Consider the following 18,109-nt stretch of genomic DNA (forward strand, 5'->3'; position numbering starts at 1 on the left):
CTCTCTGGCGGCGCAACATCACGCCGAGCCGCACTTGACTCTGTTCTTTTTCAAGGAACCAACTCTCCGACTTTTGTTCCAACACGTCTAAAATAGCGTCAACATACGGAAGACGGCATGGAAACGTCAAAGCCCAAGAGGCAGAAGGTCCCTACTGCATGCGACCCTTGTCGCAGTCGGAAGGTATGCCCCGGTACCCAACAGATCCCGGTAACATCAGCTAATCATACTCACAGGTCAAATGCGATGGACATCAACCAGGTATAGTCCTATGAGCAAAAGTTCCAGCCACGGTCACCTCACAGACTGTCATCAGAAATGCTCGGTGCAGTTTTAGTTGCACATGCTAAGCAAGTCCCCCATAGTGTGTGGCCCATGCGAGAAAAGACCCAGAAGCGAAACTGCTTGTACATGGGCTACGGACTCTTCGCGCATTCGGTATGCTTCAACGGGATACGTTAAACAGCTCGAAGATAGGATTAGACTTCTTGAAGGGCATAACAGTCAAATCCAAGGCCGCAACAGCCGAAGCATTGATCATGCTTCAGAAAAATCAATCGCACGAACGACGGGTAGTCATGTAACCGCCTCCCCAACCTCGCCCAAGCCTACTACACGGCAGACGTCTCTCCCGTGGGTGGGACTATCATTATCTAGTCCTCCAGGAACAATTGCAGACTCACGGCTAACAACTCCAGCAACCTCCATTGTCCCACTGTTCGTTCAACCGCTTCCGGAGACCCTGGAGAGCACGGATTCGACATTCATCTCCAATAACCATTCTGCTCATGACATCGTAGTAGGCGATGGCCATATTCACAGCCCCGCCAGCAGCCCTATTGCTAGAACTCTTATGCAAGAAGTGGAGAAAATGGTCAAAGAGAAGCTCGGCGAAGCATCAAGTGCTCGAGGTCCATATAATGATTCAAGGCAGAATGATTTGGACTACCCCCTGCCTGCCCGACAACAAGCAGACAATCTACTCAGTTCCTACTGGAATTACGTGCATGTTCTCTATCCATTCTTAGACAAGCCACAGACGGAAGAAGACTACGCCAATATTTGGAACCAGGAAAACTTCATTACCAATAAGAAGTCTTTTTTATGTCTGCTTAATTCTATATTTGCCATCAGCAGCCGACACGTTAGACTAGCAGCTCCAGACGATGAGCGCTTGGCTGCCACCTTCTGCCAGAGAGCACGAGAATTAATGGACATCGAATCATACTCTATCTGTTTAGTCCAGTCATACCTGCTATTAGCACTGTATTTCCAGAGCATCGATGAGCCTCGTACGTGTTGGATGTTTGTTGGACTCGCGATACGCACAGCGCAGGTTCTGGAATTCCACCTCATCGAAACAAGCGAGCAGGAGCCCGACAATCGGACCACAGACCTCTTCCGCAAAGTCTGGCTTGGTTGCGTGCTCATGGATAGGGAGGTTTCCATGATGTACGGTCGACCATGTATGATTGATCATAAGACAGCTGCCGCTGTTCCCCTCCCCTTGTTGGAAGAAGAAATCTTTCAACTGGGACATGTTCAATCGCACAATACCCAGGCGCCGCAAACTCATGCTGCTGATTTTTACTCGATCTCTCTAAGATTATATGATATCTTACATGACGTTCTCCACCATACGTACCCTGGAAAATCTCAAGGATGTTCCAATTCCGCCGAGTACTGCTCACCTTTTGAAGCAAACACCTTCGTCGTCGAGCTCGAGGAAAGGCTCTCAAGGTGGGAAGATAAGATTCCTAACTATTACAAGGTCGGAATGCACTCTATAAATAATAGCATGAATGGTTCGCTAGTCCGTAGAGCAGTCATTCTTCGTCAGAGGTGCGTCTATAAATACCCCCCCGGCGCTATGTTTCAAGTCAAAACTAACAATATTTCAAGGCATCTCCATGTCCACCTACTATTGCTAAGACCTATGCTCCAAAGCGTCATTACATACGAGTTCCGAAACAAGGGAGAATCCGTCCCTATTGGAAGCTTGCTGTCTCATAGAGTCTCTATGCAATGCGCAATTGTATGCGTGAAGGTGGCACAACAAGCTATCGATACTATATTCGTTAACGAAGGTACAAGTTTGAATGAAATGAGAGATCTGTCCGCATGGTGGTACAATGCGATATTCTTGTATACATCTGCGACAGTGCTCATTGCAGCCAGCCTTAGCCCCTCAGTGGTGGCTGAAGTATCGGAGGATTCGATATATGATAGCTTCCATAAGGCCATTGCAGTTCTTCGACAGTACACCATCTTTAATACTTCAATTCTCCGGTTGACTAGTGCATTACATATTCTGTCTTCGGTCATACCCAAGAATTATTCTCGATTAAAGCAGGCCTCGCAACGAACTGAAGTAATGCCTACGTATGACGACTCGAATAAAGCTGCTACATTTCAGTACTGGTGTCCTATAGGACCAAACCGTCGCCAAAAATCTCCTCCCAGTGATGATCCGAAGGCGCACGCAAACTCCGAGAATAATATTAATAAGGTTTCATCCTTTCAGTCACTCTCAAACCTTGATCTGTTTTTTGATCCTGATGACTTTACATGGCTTATAAAAATCCCTTTTTGTACTTGAACAAGACTCGATCTTGAGGAGTTTAATGAGTGATGTAATGATAACTACATCTATAGTGATATTAAAGTTGCGGTTTTTAGGATTTACAAAAGAACCACGCAAATTACAAGCGCTTGCTTCTCTGTTTATAGCCAGGGTTCTAGCTATTTATCTATACTCCTTGATATGTTCTGTTGATATAGACTTCCAGAATTCCGCTGCCATCTGGCTATAACGTATATTATATTCCTTCAAATTGACCTCGCTGCTTAGGCTAGCCCCAGTGCCCATCCATCCACGACGCATTGCAGCACAAGTTTCCACCTACATCCTCAGTCCTAGGCCTTTCTTCTTCAGAGACAGAATAACTTAAATGAAAGGACAGCTGCAGCACCTGGCTTCCCCTCTCCTTCGACAATAGCTATACAGGCTTTGACCACCTTGGAATCCTTAAGGAAAAACAACTTGAGCAATAATGAATGGTGCATAACATAACCGGAGAGGAGACATGGCTAGTTGTGCACCGGCCAAAATTTTGATTCCGGGCCAGACAGCAGCACAGTAAGGTCAGACTAGAGGCACCTGCTAATAACTATCTGCCGCTGTTGCAGACTCGGAAGGATAACATAAAGTCCGGTTTCTTCGAGTCCTGACTGCACTCGGGAGCTCTTCCGGGGCCACCATTGCCGACATAGCTCGGAGACCATCCGAGAAGCCCTAACTCATATATTTCATCCGCCCCGCCCATGCCTGTTTGTCATCTCGTATTTTTTATCTTTTCAAACATGGCTGTCAAAAGACTTTCTCCAATGAACTCTTGAGTCTGAAGAGCGATATCTAACAGCGTCCTCCATCTTAAGTTGACATATACCCCAGCTACTAGCACTGACAATAGCATGGCAACTGATCTGGAAAAGGCAGAGACCAACCAAGAGGTACTTCACGACATCAACCAACCAGGCCTATATCCAGAAGGCTCAAAGACCTTAGATACACAGTTGAATAAAGATGTCGAATCTTCAGCAGGCTACATAGAACCAACTCTGGCGCAACCAGCGTCTCCCCAATATGCGAGATTAAATCCGGCATTAGTGCCTTCCGAGACTATAATAGCAATACCACGGTCAAAACGAAGAGGGTTGCTGGGAAGCTTTGCTATTATCCCGGAAATTGAAAGACCATATAACTACGCAAGTAGCACGAAATGGGTGATTACTCTCGTTGTTGCTTTGGCGAGTGCCGCAGCGCCTCTCGGTAGTGCGATATTCTTCCGTGAGTGATCCTCAGCCTCAAAATTTTCTGAATTCTTGCTGATATTTGTGCAGCTGCACTTAGTCAGATTTCGCAAGACTTCCACGCCACCCCAACGCTCACCAACCTCACAGTGGCGCTATACCTGCTGAGTATGTCAATATTTCCACTCTGGTGGTCGTCCTTTTCAGAGACGCTAGGCCGCCGGACTATCTACTTGGTTTCTTTTGCGCTCTTTACGTTATGGAACATTATCGCCGCCGTTTCCACTTCGATGGCTATGCTGATTGTAATGAGAGTTCTCGGAGGGGGCGCGTCATCATCTGTTTTGGCCATCGGTGCAGGCACTGTAGCCGACGTTTGGGAGCCGAGGCAGCGCGGAAATGCGATGGGCATCTTTATCCTTGGTCCAATGTTGGGCCCTCTGCTAGCCCCGATCATTGGCGGTGTAGTGGCAGAGACATGGGGATGGCGGAGCACCCAATGGTTTCAGACCATCTATGGCGGAGTCTTGTTAATTGTGTTGATATTCTGTCTTCCCGAGACTCTTGCAAGACGAGGAGCCGTCGAGCAACAAGCAGCCGTGGACAGTAAACCAACAATTCTACAGAGAACGAAAAAAGGTGCGGCCTTCCTGAAACGGTCTATCATCGATCCGCTAGGAATATTGAGCTATCTTCGCTTCCCAGTGGTCTTTATCACGGTGTGGATCTCAAGCGTTACTTTTGGAAGCTTATATATGCTTAACATCGCGATTCAAAGAACGTTTTCGAACCCGCCATATAGTTTCTCGGAAATCATAGTCGGACTCACCTATATCCCAGGCTCTTTGGGTTACATGGTTGCAGGCATCACAGGCGGAAAATGGGCGGACGCGATAATGCACCGAGAAGCGCGGACTGCAGGTCGATACGATGCGTCCGGAAAACTTATTCTGAAGCCGGAAGATCGGATGAGGGAGAATGCTCTACTTGCTGCTGTGATATACCCTGCTGCTCTCCTCTGGTTCGGATGGACAGCAGACCAGGGCGTCTTCTGGATCGCTCCCCTGATTGCAAACTTTTTCTTCGGCTTTGGAACGATGATCATCTATGGAACGGCGAATACGATGTAAGTACTAACCAGACATACACCAGGGAAAAAATAGACATGAAACAAGGCTGTCTGCTAACAACAAGGTAGGCTCACAGAGTTTCTTCCCAAGCGCAGCTCAAGCGGAGTGGCTGTGAGCACCTTCGTGAGGAACATCTTTAGTTGCGTCGGCGCGGTCGTCGCTCAGCCCATCCTTGAAGGCATTGGTGATGGATGGCTCTTCACCATCCTTGGAATTATTGGTTGGATCAGCGCGTTTTCTGTTGTTTATGCCATGAATACATTTGGGCCTAGGTGGCAGAATGAGATGAAGCAGAAGCTGGCCCGGTAGGCCTCTTACTTACAGTCCTTAAAGCATGAGCATGGAAAATTCTGGGCCTGGATGGTTCCACAATACTAGGACGATATGTTATCTGTGTTTACTGTTTTAGAATGGATGTTCTTCGGGTATCGATACATGATTTTCAACTGTCACTATTTTGAGTGGAATTGCCGGCAATCTAGTCTGATGTCATTATTTGTGTAAGAGGTCTTTCAAAGTAGTCGCCAAAGAAACGCCGAGAAGTGGGAGATAAAAAACAGCTGCTGCTCTGCGAAAGTCGTCCTAACAATTTTTGTAGGCTGACTTGCTGAATTGGGATCCGAACCCATGCCCTTTTATCAAGCCATCAGCAACGAATACATACATGATATTATATCAAATCGGCTCTCACATTTCTCCGAATCTGTTTTAGACGAGCGTTACGGTTCAAATAGCCTGCTCTGGTGGTCTCACTGCACTTCACCTGCATCCTAGCCTAAACAAACCGGAGATGCGAAGCAAGCTATGCTAGTTCATTTCTCGCGGTGCCATACGGTAGGTGCATCCCCTTTGAATGAACTATGCCCACCGTTATAAAGCTTGTACATGTCTAATCTTTCAACCCGTGATTTAGCTTACTCGGCGGCGCTGATGGACGCTGTTATACTTTCGGCGATCGAGCCAATCGCTATGCACGCGGCGAGGGCATGCACTGTTTATACCTCAAGTCAAGGCAAATAGCTGATAGTCCTAAAACGTCGTCATAGATAGTAAGTTGCTTGAGGCCCTCGCAAGGTTCAACGGCTGAAAGCTCGAGTGCGCCCTGGAATATAAGTTTAGTCAGTAGTCCGCAGCTGCAAAAGCCAGCATTGTAATTGAGTTCACTCTCGACCGACCTGTCACGTATCGCGAATGTCAGAAAGATTTCAACCCGGATAAGCTGTGATCATAAAACGTCAAGCAAGGCACTCCCTTGATCAAATTGTACTTTGTTCAAGCCCTGTTGACAGTAAATGTTAATAACGATCCACTGGAGGAATCTATATCTAATATACATGTTGATATCTATGCGAAAATTCAATACTGAGATGACATATTAAAAAAAGTACACTGTTCTTCACTGTCTAGTCCGCCACATCGCATTCCTATGTTTCAGATACTCCTTCGACGCAATCGACTTCCAGATCCCCCAAACCCCACCAAGAGGCCACAGCGAAGTAATCTTCTGCTGCCACGACATACTCGACGGATTTCCCGGCGGCACAACTTTTACCTTGTGCCACACGCTCGGCAGCGTAGTCGCAGAATACTTCTCACGTAGGGCATCGTACCACTTCCGATCAAAGCGTTTCCAGAATTCGTCTTCGGGATAGTATGTGTGTGCATACAGCCATTTCATACCGCCTAGTTGGTTCAGTTTATGTTCCAAATTGCGATTCTTGGCAACAAATTCGGAGGTTTGGTTGGGCCCAAATCCCCATAGGCCGATGTTCAGGAGGCGTCCGCTGTATTTGGTGTTTGTGTTGTGCGGATGCATGGTTGGGGTGGAGGACTGTTTGAGAGGGCAGTACCATAATGGCCAGATGTTGAATGTCTTGGTGGTATAGTCGATGAATTCTTCGGCATTTTCGTAGGGTAGTGCCAGATCTTGGACGATGTATCGGTTTGACTCACCGCTCGCGTGCAGCGCCTTGTAGAGCATGCGTGTGTGCAAGAAGTCGTCTAGGAACCAGCGCGTGAACTTGTTGAACGGGACGAATTTGAAATATTTGAACGCCGACGCGCCAACCCAGAATCCGCCTCGGTCGTAACGGAACAGATACTCGGCTAGAGGGACATACTCAGTAACCACGTCCTGCGATTTCGTGATGTCCTGCACGTGTAGATAGAACCAGGGATCCCAAGGGTTACTGAATGTTTGGAGTTTGGCATTGGCGGGCTTCTCATCTGTTAGTTCGCCTTTGATGACAACACCATGGTCCGGCGAGAATTGGATGCCGTCGATGTACTCGAATGGTGCAGTTTTGGGATTTGCAGATTCTTTTTCTAACGCTTGGACTGCAGCTGCTATACTGGATTTTCGTTCATAGGTTACTTTCACAAATTTCTTGGCTTCAATGAGTTTGAGCTCAATCAGCGTCGTGATTCCGAGACTGCCCACAGCGCCCGCAGCACCCTTAAACAGATCCTTTCTTTGGTCGCTGCTGCGTTCACTCGTCTTGACAACCTCGCCATTCGCAAGAACCATCTCCACAGAGTCAATGGTACGATCAAAAAATCCATGCCTGAAACTCGAGGATTCGCCCGACGTGCCGCTGTAGCCTCCACCGGCAGTGATGCCGGGGAACTCCATGACTACGGGAGGCACTAGGCCATGTTTGAGGGTTGCCTCAACCAGCTTGTCCATGGGAACATTGGGCTCGACAGAGGCCGTTTTGGCGCCGCGGTCTACGCGCAGCACATTGTTGAGGGCGCTGATGTCGACGAAATTCTGCTTTCCCCCCAAACGCGGTCGAGTGCTGTTTGTTGAGCCATGGAAGATGCGGTATGGCTGGTTGAGTTTGTGGAATTGCGAGACTACGCGAGATATCTCTCTGACTATCTCTTCGTGTCTCGGCATTTTGCCTCTGTGTGTTATTTATCTTATGGCAGAGGCGTACGCATGCAACCACTCGATGAATATCATCCAATGTTGAATGAAGAATTGATGGATAAAAAAGAGGACCCAATGAAAGTTGGCCAATGCCAAACGGCACTAATCCAAGTATGGTTAGTCTCCATCTGCCGCACCAAACATTGAAGTAGTCAATCGACCCAACTCCACAGCTCAAACATCTCCGAAGAGTTCAAAATTCTCGTTGCAAAAGAAAGATTTTGTTTATATATACTGTATGCATTTATATGCGTCAACCAATGATACAGACATCAGGTATTACATTCGGGGACTCAAGTTCAAGGTGCCTCGGGGTCGGTTACGTGCATGCGGCGTCAACCTCAATCCACCGACATACAGTAAGTAGTTACTGTACGGACTGAGTGTCAGCACCGAAGCGGGTGACGATAAGTGTGATTGGCAGGGGTTCATTCACTGCCCGCTAATAGTTTCAATTTCTTATTATTCGGCTCCGCTCACGCCGATGGAAAGCTCACGGCACACGTCAAAAGGAGAGAGAAAACTGTAGCAAACCATGCCGTGCCGTGTTCGCCGAGGACTGCCCAATGAATTCTGAATCCGAGTTGCCGGAATATGGCGCAGGCATTGAAGCTCAAGCTTTGGTCCTCAAAGTCACAGCCAAGAGCCTTTGCCACGAATCTGAGATTGGTACGGTAAATATCTCCTTGGAGATTCAATACTTGGGGTCTTCAAGGACACGTTATTCCAACGTTCCGGCAGCTTCAAATACGTTCCGTATGCAAAGATGACATAACATCGTCGTTACGCCGCATTTGGTCATTTTATTTCTGCTATTCTTTTTGGAGAGATTGTTCTAAGTTGGACCTCTTTAGCCCGTATTAGACACAGGCGAGATCTCCGGTGAATTAAGATTTCACGGCCGCATGTTGCCAAGCCTGAGTCTTCGTGATCTAGCGGTGAGGATATTTGTCTCATATCATCTGGTATGATTGGTTGCAAACAACTGAGGAATCAAAATGCCGGGGTTCGACTCCCCGCGAGGACATTCTTTTTTGTTATTTTTGATGATGAGCTATTTTCCGTCGGGAGGAGTCTGATCAAAATCGCAACTGTAATTTTCGATGCTCAGTTGACCGCTTCAAAAAAATATATACATGATGGGATCCTCCCAGGGCTCAGAATGTATGTGCAAAGACGTGTAGCCAGCAAAGGCAAATATAATATATATACCCTCAAACCACGCTAGCCTAAGTAAGCCACGACAGGGCGCAAGTCGTAACTCGTGAGTACAGAAATCATCTGTAGATAGTAATCCGGGTTACTGTGCACCCTTTGAATAGAGCCGTACATGCACCCCATTTCGGTGCGTCAGTGTCAAGTCCATCTTCGCATCGGGAACCGGACTACCGCCGTCATTCTCCAGCGTGTCGAAATTCTGCGCTAGACGGATGAGCATATAGCTTGCTTCAATAAGGGCGTATTGTTCTTTATTTTTTTTTTAAACAATTGTCAGTAATAAACAAAAAAAGAATGAAAGAAAAAATAAAAGGGGAAAGCAGTGAGGGGCAACACTCACGACCAAGACATATGCGTGGCCCGCCATTGAATGGAATATATTCCCATATGCGCGAGGTGCTGTTTTCTTCCCATCGCTCAGGTCTGAATTCTTCGGCATCAGGGCCCCAGATATCAGTACGTCTGTGCATGCTGTACAGACTGAAAGGGATTACGGTTCCTTTCTTGACGAAGATGGGTGATTTGCCGTCTGGGCCCCCGCCGCGAGGGAGCGAGGTATCATGAACTGCCATGCGGCTGTTGATGGGCACTGGAGGCATGAGACGTAGGGCTATATTCAGTTTCGGTATTAGTGAATGGCTTTTACCTTTCAATTGAGGTGGGGGGGAGGAAAGGTACCTTCGTTCAGAACATAGCGCAAGTACCGCATATTCTTGATTTTAGCATGTGTAATCTCGCCAGTTGGGTTACCAGCGTCGCCATACTCGTCGATAATCTCACGATGCAGTCGCTGCCACACAGCGGGGGCGTGAGATAGATAGAACAGGACCGAACTCAGCAGACTGGCGGTAGTATCGCGGCCGGCAATCAACAAATTGAGAATATTGTCTCTCAGCACTTTAGGGTCCTGAGTATCGTTGGCAAGGGCCTGCAGGAAAACGTATCGATCGGATTTCTTCTCTTGATTACGTGACTCGAGAGCTAGGCGGACATAGCGATCCGCGATATCGTGTACGTATTTGCATGCAGAGGTGTATTCATCGTTCTGGTCGACGAGGAAGCTCAGACTTTGAGCAGTCACTCGCCGACTTAGCCATTCTAAGGACTTGTCAAATGCGCGACCAAACTGGGCCGCGTCAGTGGTGCCGGACAAATTCTTTGAGTGCGCAAGAGACTCGCCGAATAGGAAATGAGTGGACGAGTCGTTGGTAAAGGAGAAGAACAGGGGCTGGATATCGAATAGTGATTTGTCTCTGGGGATCTTCGTCATGAAGTCTGCGATATGCTCATCCATTAGTTGTAAGTCGGCAACCTGGTACAGCGAGTTAGTTTGCTTCGGGTTCTCAAGTTCGGCGGAAAAGAAGCTATACATACCTGATCCTTGGTGAATTGAGGTCGCAGCAAAGTTCGGGCATGCGACCACAAGTGGCCATCTGCATTGAAAATCCCATCGCCTAGTAACGGCCAAAATGTTTTGGCACGATGGCCCAAGCCAAAGTCGTGGAATTGAGAGGTCAGGATGGCCTTTACATTCTCGGGGTCGATGGTGAACACGATCTCATTGCTGGGGATTCTTTGTTTGAATGTATTGCCATGGACCTTGTAGAGGTTTTCGTGAAGTTGCATTCTCGTCCCTTCTCTAGCTGCTTTGGCAGCTTTGAAAAAGAAGCCCAAGCCAAAGGGGCCTGATCGACCGTAGACGCCTGGTTCGCATCCCAGGGACTTTGCAAGCTGGTAAGATTGTGCGGAGAGGTACAAGGAGCGGACGATGACCAAAATGAGTATGATTGAAAGCGCGGAGAGGACGGGGTGCTCTGTTGGGTCTACCATTTCGTATTCCTCTTTTCCAGACTGCCGTTTGCTATGCTGGATTGACTCTAGACGATGAAATGAAGGGTATTACTAGGCAACGCAACAATCAAATATTTATACGCAAAATTGCAAGCACACTTCAAAACATTGGGTCATTTCCATCAGAATTCTATTTCAAAACCTAGTTCAAGGGTATGGAGTAACACCGCTCGGCTTCACCGACACAGCGCGGCGAACTCCGTGCTTATAATTATATCACAAGAACTTCAGAGTTAAAAACGAAGCGCTGTCTCCGTCTATCTCGGCCCAGCGCCTCATATCGAGTTTAGTTTTCTCGGCTTGTCTTCTACGTTGAGCTCGCGCCTCCGATGAATGGGGCCTTAGCGTTTTGCCAGTCGGATTTCATTCTGACTGATCCGTTTTGCCGCTTATGCAAAATATGCGCTAGATGCATATAAGTGCGGTGATACAGGATCCGCTTCAGACATCACTTCATGTAGGGCGGGCCGACTCGCTGAGATGCAGCTGCATACTTTATATATACGGACTTGCAACGTTCAGGATCTGCGATGAGCCTTTTTGCTGAGATGCCGCTAGGAATGGATTACCATGGATGTAACGTTGACAGCCGGCCGGAGAATACCTAATGTTCGGGATCGCCGAGGTTCATTTTTTTCACGTTTCTTTTTGTATCTCGATTTTTTACTCGGGTCTACAGCTCATGGGGTGTTAAAAAATTTAGTGTCAAAAGTGGATCTAAATGCTAAGACTTTGGATCTACTCAATCTCTACTGCGCTGTAAGCCTTTTAGTATATGCCTTGTATATATTAAGTACAAGTTACTAGACAAATAGATTTGAAATGCTGTATAAGCTAGTATCAAAAATATTATATAAATCGATACTTATATTTCTTTAGAGGGCCAACTAGGCTATGTATTCTGGGGTATTAATTATACTAATTAGGTGAGTTCTGATTATAGGCTGAATCCGGAATACTGGTCATAATCCGCTGTAAGATTCATTGCCAGGTAAAAGTATGTTATATTGCGTCCGAAAAGCCCACAGATCGAGTCAATGCATTATACAGACAATTTTATTCTTATCAATTGGAGTCTAGATTCATCGAGATGCAGAAAAAGCCGCGCAAGAGACGTTTCATACGTCGAAATAAGAGCACTCCGTAGAGATTGGTTCTGCAAGCTCTTCTCCCAAGCATTGCCCTAGCCTTCGCATGTAAGGTGAAGAAGCCGATAATCCATACTCTCTGCCTGCATCAATATGAACCACTTTTTGATTGCTTTGGTTCCTAAACGATATGTGCGGCCGTTGTACGGTCATCCGTTTTTGGCCTGCCTAGCTAGTCCTCCATAGACTTGTTGAAAGTTAGTGTTAGGTAGGGCTCCAGATAGAGTTTTGTGGACCCATTCAATATCATTTGAATGATGCAGTACGTCACTAACTTCGCTAGTTCTGTTACTCCACTCCAGCTGTTGGAGTACTTTGTGTTGTGTCCTAAACAAAACCTCTCTAGTGATCATTAGACTGGGAATTCTATTCGTTTTTAAACCATCCTACAACTCATTCTTTTTAAGAAGGCGTGAACCTATTGAAAAGCAACTTAAGAAGGAAAAAGGAGAACCATCAATCTTGTTGGCGGCAAAAAATCTCTAGGGACACCCATGTTCCGAACCCCCTTTACCCCCATTGTGAAGTCCTGTCAGATGTTTTGAAGATAATTCTCCAATTTACTTCAGTTGTGACTCAATCCATTGTTCAATCCATCGCGCCATTACGGTTTCGTTAATTGCTGGTGCAGATCTCAGATTTCTGCTGGCTTGTTCTGCTCTGGTATATTCCCACTTCCTTGTGACATGTCCTTCACCATTGGCTCCAAACTGTGCATCGAAGAAAGCAATAAGTTTTAAAGCTGGATTTTCCCGAATCGCAGAAATAGTGGCCTCATCAGGAACATCCTTGTTGCTAGATAGAAGTGTTGAGGCACTGTTTCGCAAATGCAAAATCCACTCTGCTGGAGAGACGACTTGAATAGACCTATGTGCTGAATTCTGCAAAGATGCGGTAATAGATGGCAACAATGCTTTCCATGTCGTTTGATGAGGATTCAATATATGAAACACATTGACACTGTGGTTGGGATCTGTAAAATCCCCCAGACTTAGTTCAGCAATTGCATCGGCGGCAACGTCAATAGGGACCCAGTCAATGATATCTTCGCTCTCAATTTCATTTCCACTCAAAGACTCTGGAAGTACACCTAGAACCTTTGAGCCCAGTATCAAAGCGGGAATCCAGTCAGCAGAGTTCCATCGACCGTTGCTTCTAAATGCACCGGCAATTATGCCCAGGCGTAAGATTTTTACTTCAAGGTTATGCTTGGAAGCTGCGTGGGCTAGAAGACGTTCGGCGATGTACTTGCTTTCTGAGTAGCCAACCGAAGGGGGTGCACTCATATCCGTAGTAATAGATTCAGTGATGTATGATTGCTCGAGATTCATAACGGAGGAAATTGATGAGATGAAAACGAATCGTGCTTTGAGTGCAGAGTGTCCACACAATGAACTTAAATTCACTATCCCTGAAAGCTGGGAATCAAATGTTTGGAAGGGAGCATTAAAGTTGACCATCTAAGCATTATGGATAACAAGCGTGATGCGTTCAGCGATAGTGTTGTAGACGTCTTTGGGAAGGCCCAGCGATGTTGAAGCAGAAAGATCCGCCGATAAGAATGTGACTTTATCTTTTGAGAAATCAATAGGAAGGCTCGAGTCCAGAAACTTATTCCGCTCCTTCTGTAAAGTGGACGAGTCCGCAGACCTATTCAGACAATAGATGTGGGAAACACGATCTTCTTGTAGCAGAGCTTTTAGAATGTAAGAACCGATCGATCCAGTTGATCCAGTCAGGAGAACTACCTGCTTATTCATTTCATAAGCAGTAGTAGGGGCCCCAGTGTCGAATTGAAGTTGGTCTATCTTGTCCATGTATTTCTTCAATGTACCAGACATGATGCTGAGCTGTTCGCCTTTTTGATTGCTCTCCGGGTTGGAATCTTCAGTGACCAGCTTTTTCAAATCTAGTGCCAGAGCAGTGACCGTCGGGTAAAGATATATCGTGCTGGGCTGGATTGTACGTATAGAAGTTTCGACCCGAAGGTTACGTACCAGCTTCAAGACCTGAAGTGAGTCCATTCCCCGCTCAAAGAAATTGTCATTAGCTTCGACATCAGTCCACTTAGTTGCTTGGAGAACTGCCCGTTTCGTAACGTTCTCTATAGCTTCCATGGCCTTGATGCCTTGTGAGTGATATGTACCCGGAGCCCACATTTGCTCCACATCTGCATACATCTGGTAGATCTTCGTGGCATACTGCTCGAGAGTTGCGCTGCGTCGTATTGAACCTTTCAGAGTCCTAGGAATTGGGCTGTCTGGCTCTGTAAAACAAATATGCGAAGGTGATATTTGCGCATAAGCAGGGACGATACTGTTCGCTTGTTCAATGATTGGCCATATATCCCGAATGAACCGGGCTTTTTCAACAGTGGTTTGAGGGTATGCAGAATCGCTTGGTTGTATCAAAAGGCCAGCTTCGAATCGTTGATAACCGAACATGAGGGCAGCTGAAATATTCGGATGCCTGCATATACTACTTTCGAAACCAATGGGATTTACCTTTTCGCCATTGAGGAACACTATAATATCGTCTGATCGAGATGCATGAGTCCACACATCTGGCAATTCTGGATGAGGTGTGAACAAGTCTTTCGTGCGGTACACATCCAGATCTGGATATATGGTGAAAACGGTCTGAAATGGCTCACATTCAAGGGAGCGTTCCCATATAAGCTCAAATACGTCTCCAGGCAATGGGTCGAATTTGGCACCGACAGACGGGTTGATTTGGAGGTAATTCCAATCTCTTTCGAAATCATAGTCGTTTCGATACATTGTTGGTATAGGCCCACACTCAGATGAGCCTATCTGGGTCGTTAATTTTATCTTCGACGCAATCACATCTCCGAACACCTTTGGCAGACTTCCACCGGAATAGACCACCATCTTTAATCGTTTTGAAATCCCATTGAGCAGAGTGGCGTTCTTAGATATTTCTTCGAGTGTCAACGGAGCCATCGCTGCCCAATCTGCTTGTCTGTACCGAAGCATCTCCAGAAGCAGCTCCCCATTTGGAGGAACGCCTGGCATAGGTAGTATAACGGTGGTGTTGTTAAAAAAAGCATTCAATACTCCGAAGTAGATTCCTGCATTCTTTGGAGCAAAGTTAGATTGTTCTCCGAAAATCATATTTTGTTATCAACTTACATGCCCCAAAGGAAGAAGCAGGATGTTTCGGTTATTTCCCGTGATATTGCTAAACATCTCATGTCTAGGGGGAGCCTCTAACCCCATGTTCTGGATCATCCGTGACATGTATTCATAAGAAATACGCACCGGCTTGGGGAATCCTATTCAACAATTGATTAAAAACACTGAAAAGAGTATCTTTTCGTTTTCTTACCAGTTGAGCCGGACGTATGGACGGTAAATGCGGTTTCTGTTCGCATATCAGCAAGCTGATTGGTGAAAACGTAGTCTGAATGTTGCTCATGTAGTAGATGACGCAATGGAAGCAATTCCACTACTTCCAATGTTGTCTGTGAAAGCAGTGACTGGACAGGTGCAAAAGTCTGATCTGTCATTAGAAGCACAGAGCAACCGGTATCCTCCAAAAGCTTAAGATTGGCAGCGATACTATTTCTTTCAGATAACAGGAACAACTTAATCAAAGGTGTTAGCAAAGACAGATTATTCATTGACATCCAGAGCGAGTAGTATATGCTCACATTGCAGCCCACTTTCATTGCTGCGATCAGGGCTATGGAGCAGCGCGGGTCGTTGGCAGCAAGGTAAGCTAGAGGCTCTCGGGTATCCCTTCTACCAAGTTGTTTCTCGATTTGATGAGCAACTCCATTCACCGCGTTGGCGAATTGCTTGTATGTCAGCTCCTCATACCCGTCGCTAAGAGTAGTTCTCGACCTGGGATACTCCCCCCAGAGACTGTTGGGCTCATCTCGAGCAAGTTGATCAATGATAGTGGGTAGGAGGCTACGCTTAGCCGCGTCAGTTCTGCTATTAGGCATGACGATGAAGAGGACTCGAAGCGGGTGTTTTGCTTTTGTGGATGAAGGAGGAAAGTATCGGAGTAGTCAAAGAAGGCCTGGTGTTAGGCACGTGATTTCCATGGTCGTACAGCTTACAGTCATGGTTGCACCGCGGTACCATATATATACACCGAAGAAAACAAGAGGCGACGAGTCTCATTCACCGCATACGCTGTGTACCATCAGATGTCCTCAGGAATGGCATTAATGCCGTTGAAGCTCAAGAAGTTGCATGCATTCTTGGAAGGGTTATACATGTGCTTCCCAAGCAGTCAGCTTTCTTCACTCAGCTGGTGCTCCTTCATATATCTCCATATTTATTCCTCCATGAATTTCAAAAACAGCTAACTAATTCATCATTTTTCTGATATGTGATTCCGGGTTTCTACATGTGTAATCATTCAACTATGCGTACGACTCGGGTTTGCAGGTCATGATTAAACACTTATGCTGATACCACTTACGACTGCTATACTGAGAAGTGATATATAGCCCAACCTAGAGACAAAAAGTTATTACCGCAAGTTAGGAGCTACAATGTCAAGCCCAGAAACGGTAGATATCAACAGAGTTCCGGTGGTTGTAGCAATTTTATGGACGGAAACCGCGGTTGCGGTCACCATTGTCTCCATGAGATTCTGTGCAAGGACTATGATCAAAAGGATTAGTTGGGACGACTGGCTTATGCTTGTCACACTGGTGAGTATTGTTCCCATGAGTACGACTAGTAGGGAGGATGTTTATTTACATTGTATAATGATTGATAGGGATTACTCATTATCTGTGCAGCTCTAACTACAGCCCAGTCCAATGTGGGCGGGTATCGACATGTACAGTTCCTCTCCCAAGATGAAATTATTGATGCTCTTGAGGTCAATTTTTTCCTTCGAGCCGCCAATATCTTGTCTTTCGCGACAGGGAAGGCTGCTGTGGGTAGTCTCATCCTCCGCCTGATGGGCCGCTTCAATCAGTGGCAGAGATGGGTGGTATGGGTGGTCATTGTCCTGACAGCACTTACCAATATACTAAACTGCATATTCAATTTTGTCCAATGCCGCCCAACCAAGGCGAACTGGAATCCAGAGGTGCCGCATAGCTGCTGGCCCCCGCGGGCACAGCTGGATTTTGCATATTTCATGTCAAGTGTGTCCAATAATTTTATTTGTCCATACATGCATGTTTCTTTCTTCTCGATTTCGTTTGCTGATTTTGGTGAATTTACGCTCATGACCATAGGTGAAAACATCATGGCTGATGTGATTCTGGCAATACTCCCTGCAACTATCTTTTGGAATCTCAACTTCAGCACCAATAGAAGAATTTATTTATCCGTTGTGCTAAGCCTCGGCTCGATGTAAGCTGGCGGTTGTTCTTTAGCTGCTTTCTCTCCCAGAATAACTCATTCTCATGCTAAATTTAGGGCTGCTATTTGTGGTATTGTCAAGACAACAGAGCTCGATTCTATTGGTGACGATGACTTCACATGTAAGTGCCTTGCTTCCATGATGATTGCCCTATTTACCTGTTGATTTTTTCTGACTCCTGTGTTGAACGAACAAGGGAGCGAATACGGTCTAACACTATGGAGCATATCAGAAACTTTTGTCATTATATTCACCGGCTGTTTACCAACATTGAAACCCCTCTGGGATTGTGTCTCGTCCAAACAGCCCTCGAACGCAAGTTCGGGTACTGACCCTTCGCGGCACTTGCGCGATGCTTATTTTGCTCAGCAGCAAGGTTATCAGATGTTTTCCATAACATCTCCAACGAAAGGTCGCTCCATTTTCCGCGATAATATACACAGTGATAGTTCTCAAAGGGAAATCAGGGCGACAACTCAGATTAATGTTAGCTCCCAGTCCGTATAACGGGAGCTTTTATTGTCATGAAGTTCAAGAACAATCCGTGGAAAGTCTGTCACGCGTTTTGCTAGAGGATAGACTGTCAAGGTAATCGTTGGCAAGCTGGTGTAGATGCTAGCTGTATCATGGCCGTGGGGGAATGGATACCACAGGATCATCAG

The 18,109-nt window shown here is 46.3% G+C and overlaps 7 protein-coding genes across 7 annotated transcripts, besides 2 other annotated features; 3 read left to right on the plus strand and 4 right to left on the minus strand.

Annotated features, from left to right (window-relative positions):
- Positions 1-117: 117 nt before the first annotated feature.
- UA08_07497 (hypothetical protein) lies at positions 118-1,931 on the plus strand (the record flags this gene model as incomplete). Its single annotated transcript, XM_020262397.1, has 6 exons — positions 118-183; positions 268-438; positions 577-637; positions 699-1,771; positions 1,815-1,842; positions 1,903-1,931. 6 exons carry the CDS (start codon positions 118-120, stop codon positions 1,929-1,931), a joined length of 1,428 nt encoding a protein of 475 aa, XP_020117428.1.
- Positions 1,932-3,474: 1,543 nt separating this feature from the next.
- Positions 3,475-5,252, plus strand: UA08_07498 (hypothetical protein; the record flags this gene model as incomplete). Its single annotated transcript, XM_020262398.1, has 3 exons — positions 3,475-3,850; positions 3,904-4,939; positions 5,012-5,252. The coding sequence occupies 3 exons, from the start codon at positions 3,475-3,477 to the stop codon at positions 5,250-5,252; spliced, it is 1,653 nt and encodes a 550-aa protein (XP_020117429.1).
- A 1,087-nt stretch (positions 5,253-6,339) lies between these two features.
- On the minus strand, positions 6,340-7,842 carry UA08_07499 (hypothetical protein; the record flags this gene model as incomplete). Its single annotated transcript, XM_020262399.1, has 1 exon — positions 6,340-7,842. The coding sequence occupies one exon, from the start codon at positions 7,840-7,842 to the stop codon at positions 6,340-6,342; it is 1,503 nt and encodes a 500-aa protein (XP_020117240.1).
- Positions 7,843-9,175: 1,333 nt separating this feature from the next.
- UA08_07500 (hypothetical protein) lies at positions 9,176-10,923 on the minus strand (the record flags this gene model as incomplete). The annotated part of the gene is made up of 4 exons (XM_020262400.1): positions 9,176-9,342; positions 9,434-9,703; positions 9,772-10,405; positions 10,468-10,923. The coding sequence occupies 4 exons, from the start codon at positions 10,921-10,923 to the stop codon at positions 9,176-9,178; spliced, it is 1,527 nt and encodes a 508-aa protein (XP_020117239.1).
- Positions 10,924-11,732: 809 nt separating this feature from the next.
- Positions 11,733-11,801: a repeat region (Identified by RepeatMasker using a combination of RepBase library and repeat library created with RepeatScout).
- A 78-nt stretch (positions 11,802-11,879) lies between these two features.
- Positions 11,880-11,920: a repeat region (Identified by RepeatMasker using a combination of RepBase library and repeat library created with RepeatScout).
- Positions 11,921-12,652: 732 nt separating this feature from the next.
- Positions 12,653-13,423, minus strand: UA08_07501 (hypothetical protein; the record flags this gene model as incomplete). The annotated part of the gene is made up of 1 exon (XM_020262401.1): positions 12,653-13,423. The coding sequence occupies one exon, from the start codon at positions 13,421-13,423 to the stop codon at positions 12,653-12,655; it is 771 nt and encodes a 256-aa protein (XP_020117238.1).
- Positions 13,424-13,552: 129 nt separating this feature from the next.
- UA08_07502 (hypothetical protein) lies at positions 13,553-16,062 on the minus strand (the record flags this gene model as incomplete). The annotated part of the gene is made up of 4 exons (XM_020262402.1): positions 13,553-15,190; positions 15,245-15,387; positions 15,441-15,699; positions 15,766-16,062. The coding sequence occupies 4 exons, from the start codon at positions 16,060-16,062 to the stop codon at positions 13,553-13,555; spliced, it is 2,337 nt and encodes a 778-aa protein (XP_020117237.1).
- Positions 16,063-16,620: 558 nt separating this feature from the next.
- Positions 16,621-17,779, plus strand: UA08_07503 (hypothetical protein; the record flags this gene model as incomplete). The annotated part of the gene is made up of 5 exons (XM_020262404.1): positions 16,621-16,782; positions 16,851-17,226; positions 17,320-17,437; positions 17,504-17,568; positions 17,754-17,779. 5 exons carry the CDS (start codon positions 16,621-16,623, stop codon positions 17,777-17,779), a joined length of 747 nt encoding a protein of 248 aa, XP_020117244.1.
- Between the last annotated feature and the right edge of the window lie 330 nt (positions 17,780-18,109).

Source organism: Talaromyces atroroseus (assembly GCF_001907595.1).
Source record: "Talaromyces atroroseus strain IBT 11181 chromosome Unknown scaffold_11, whole genome shotgun sequence".
Lineage (NCBI taxonomy): Eukaryota > Fungi > Ascomycota > Eurotiomycetes > Eurotiales > Trichocomaceae > Talaromyces > Talaromyces atroroseus.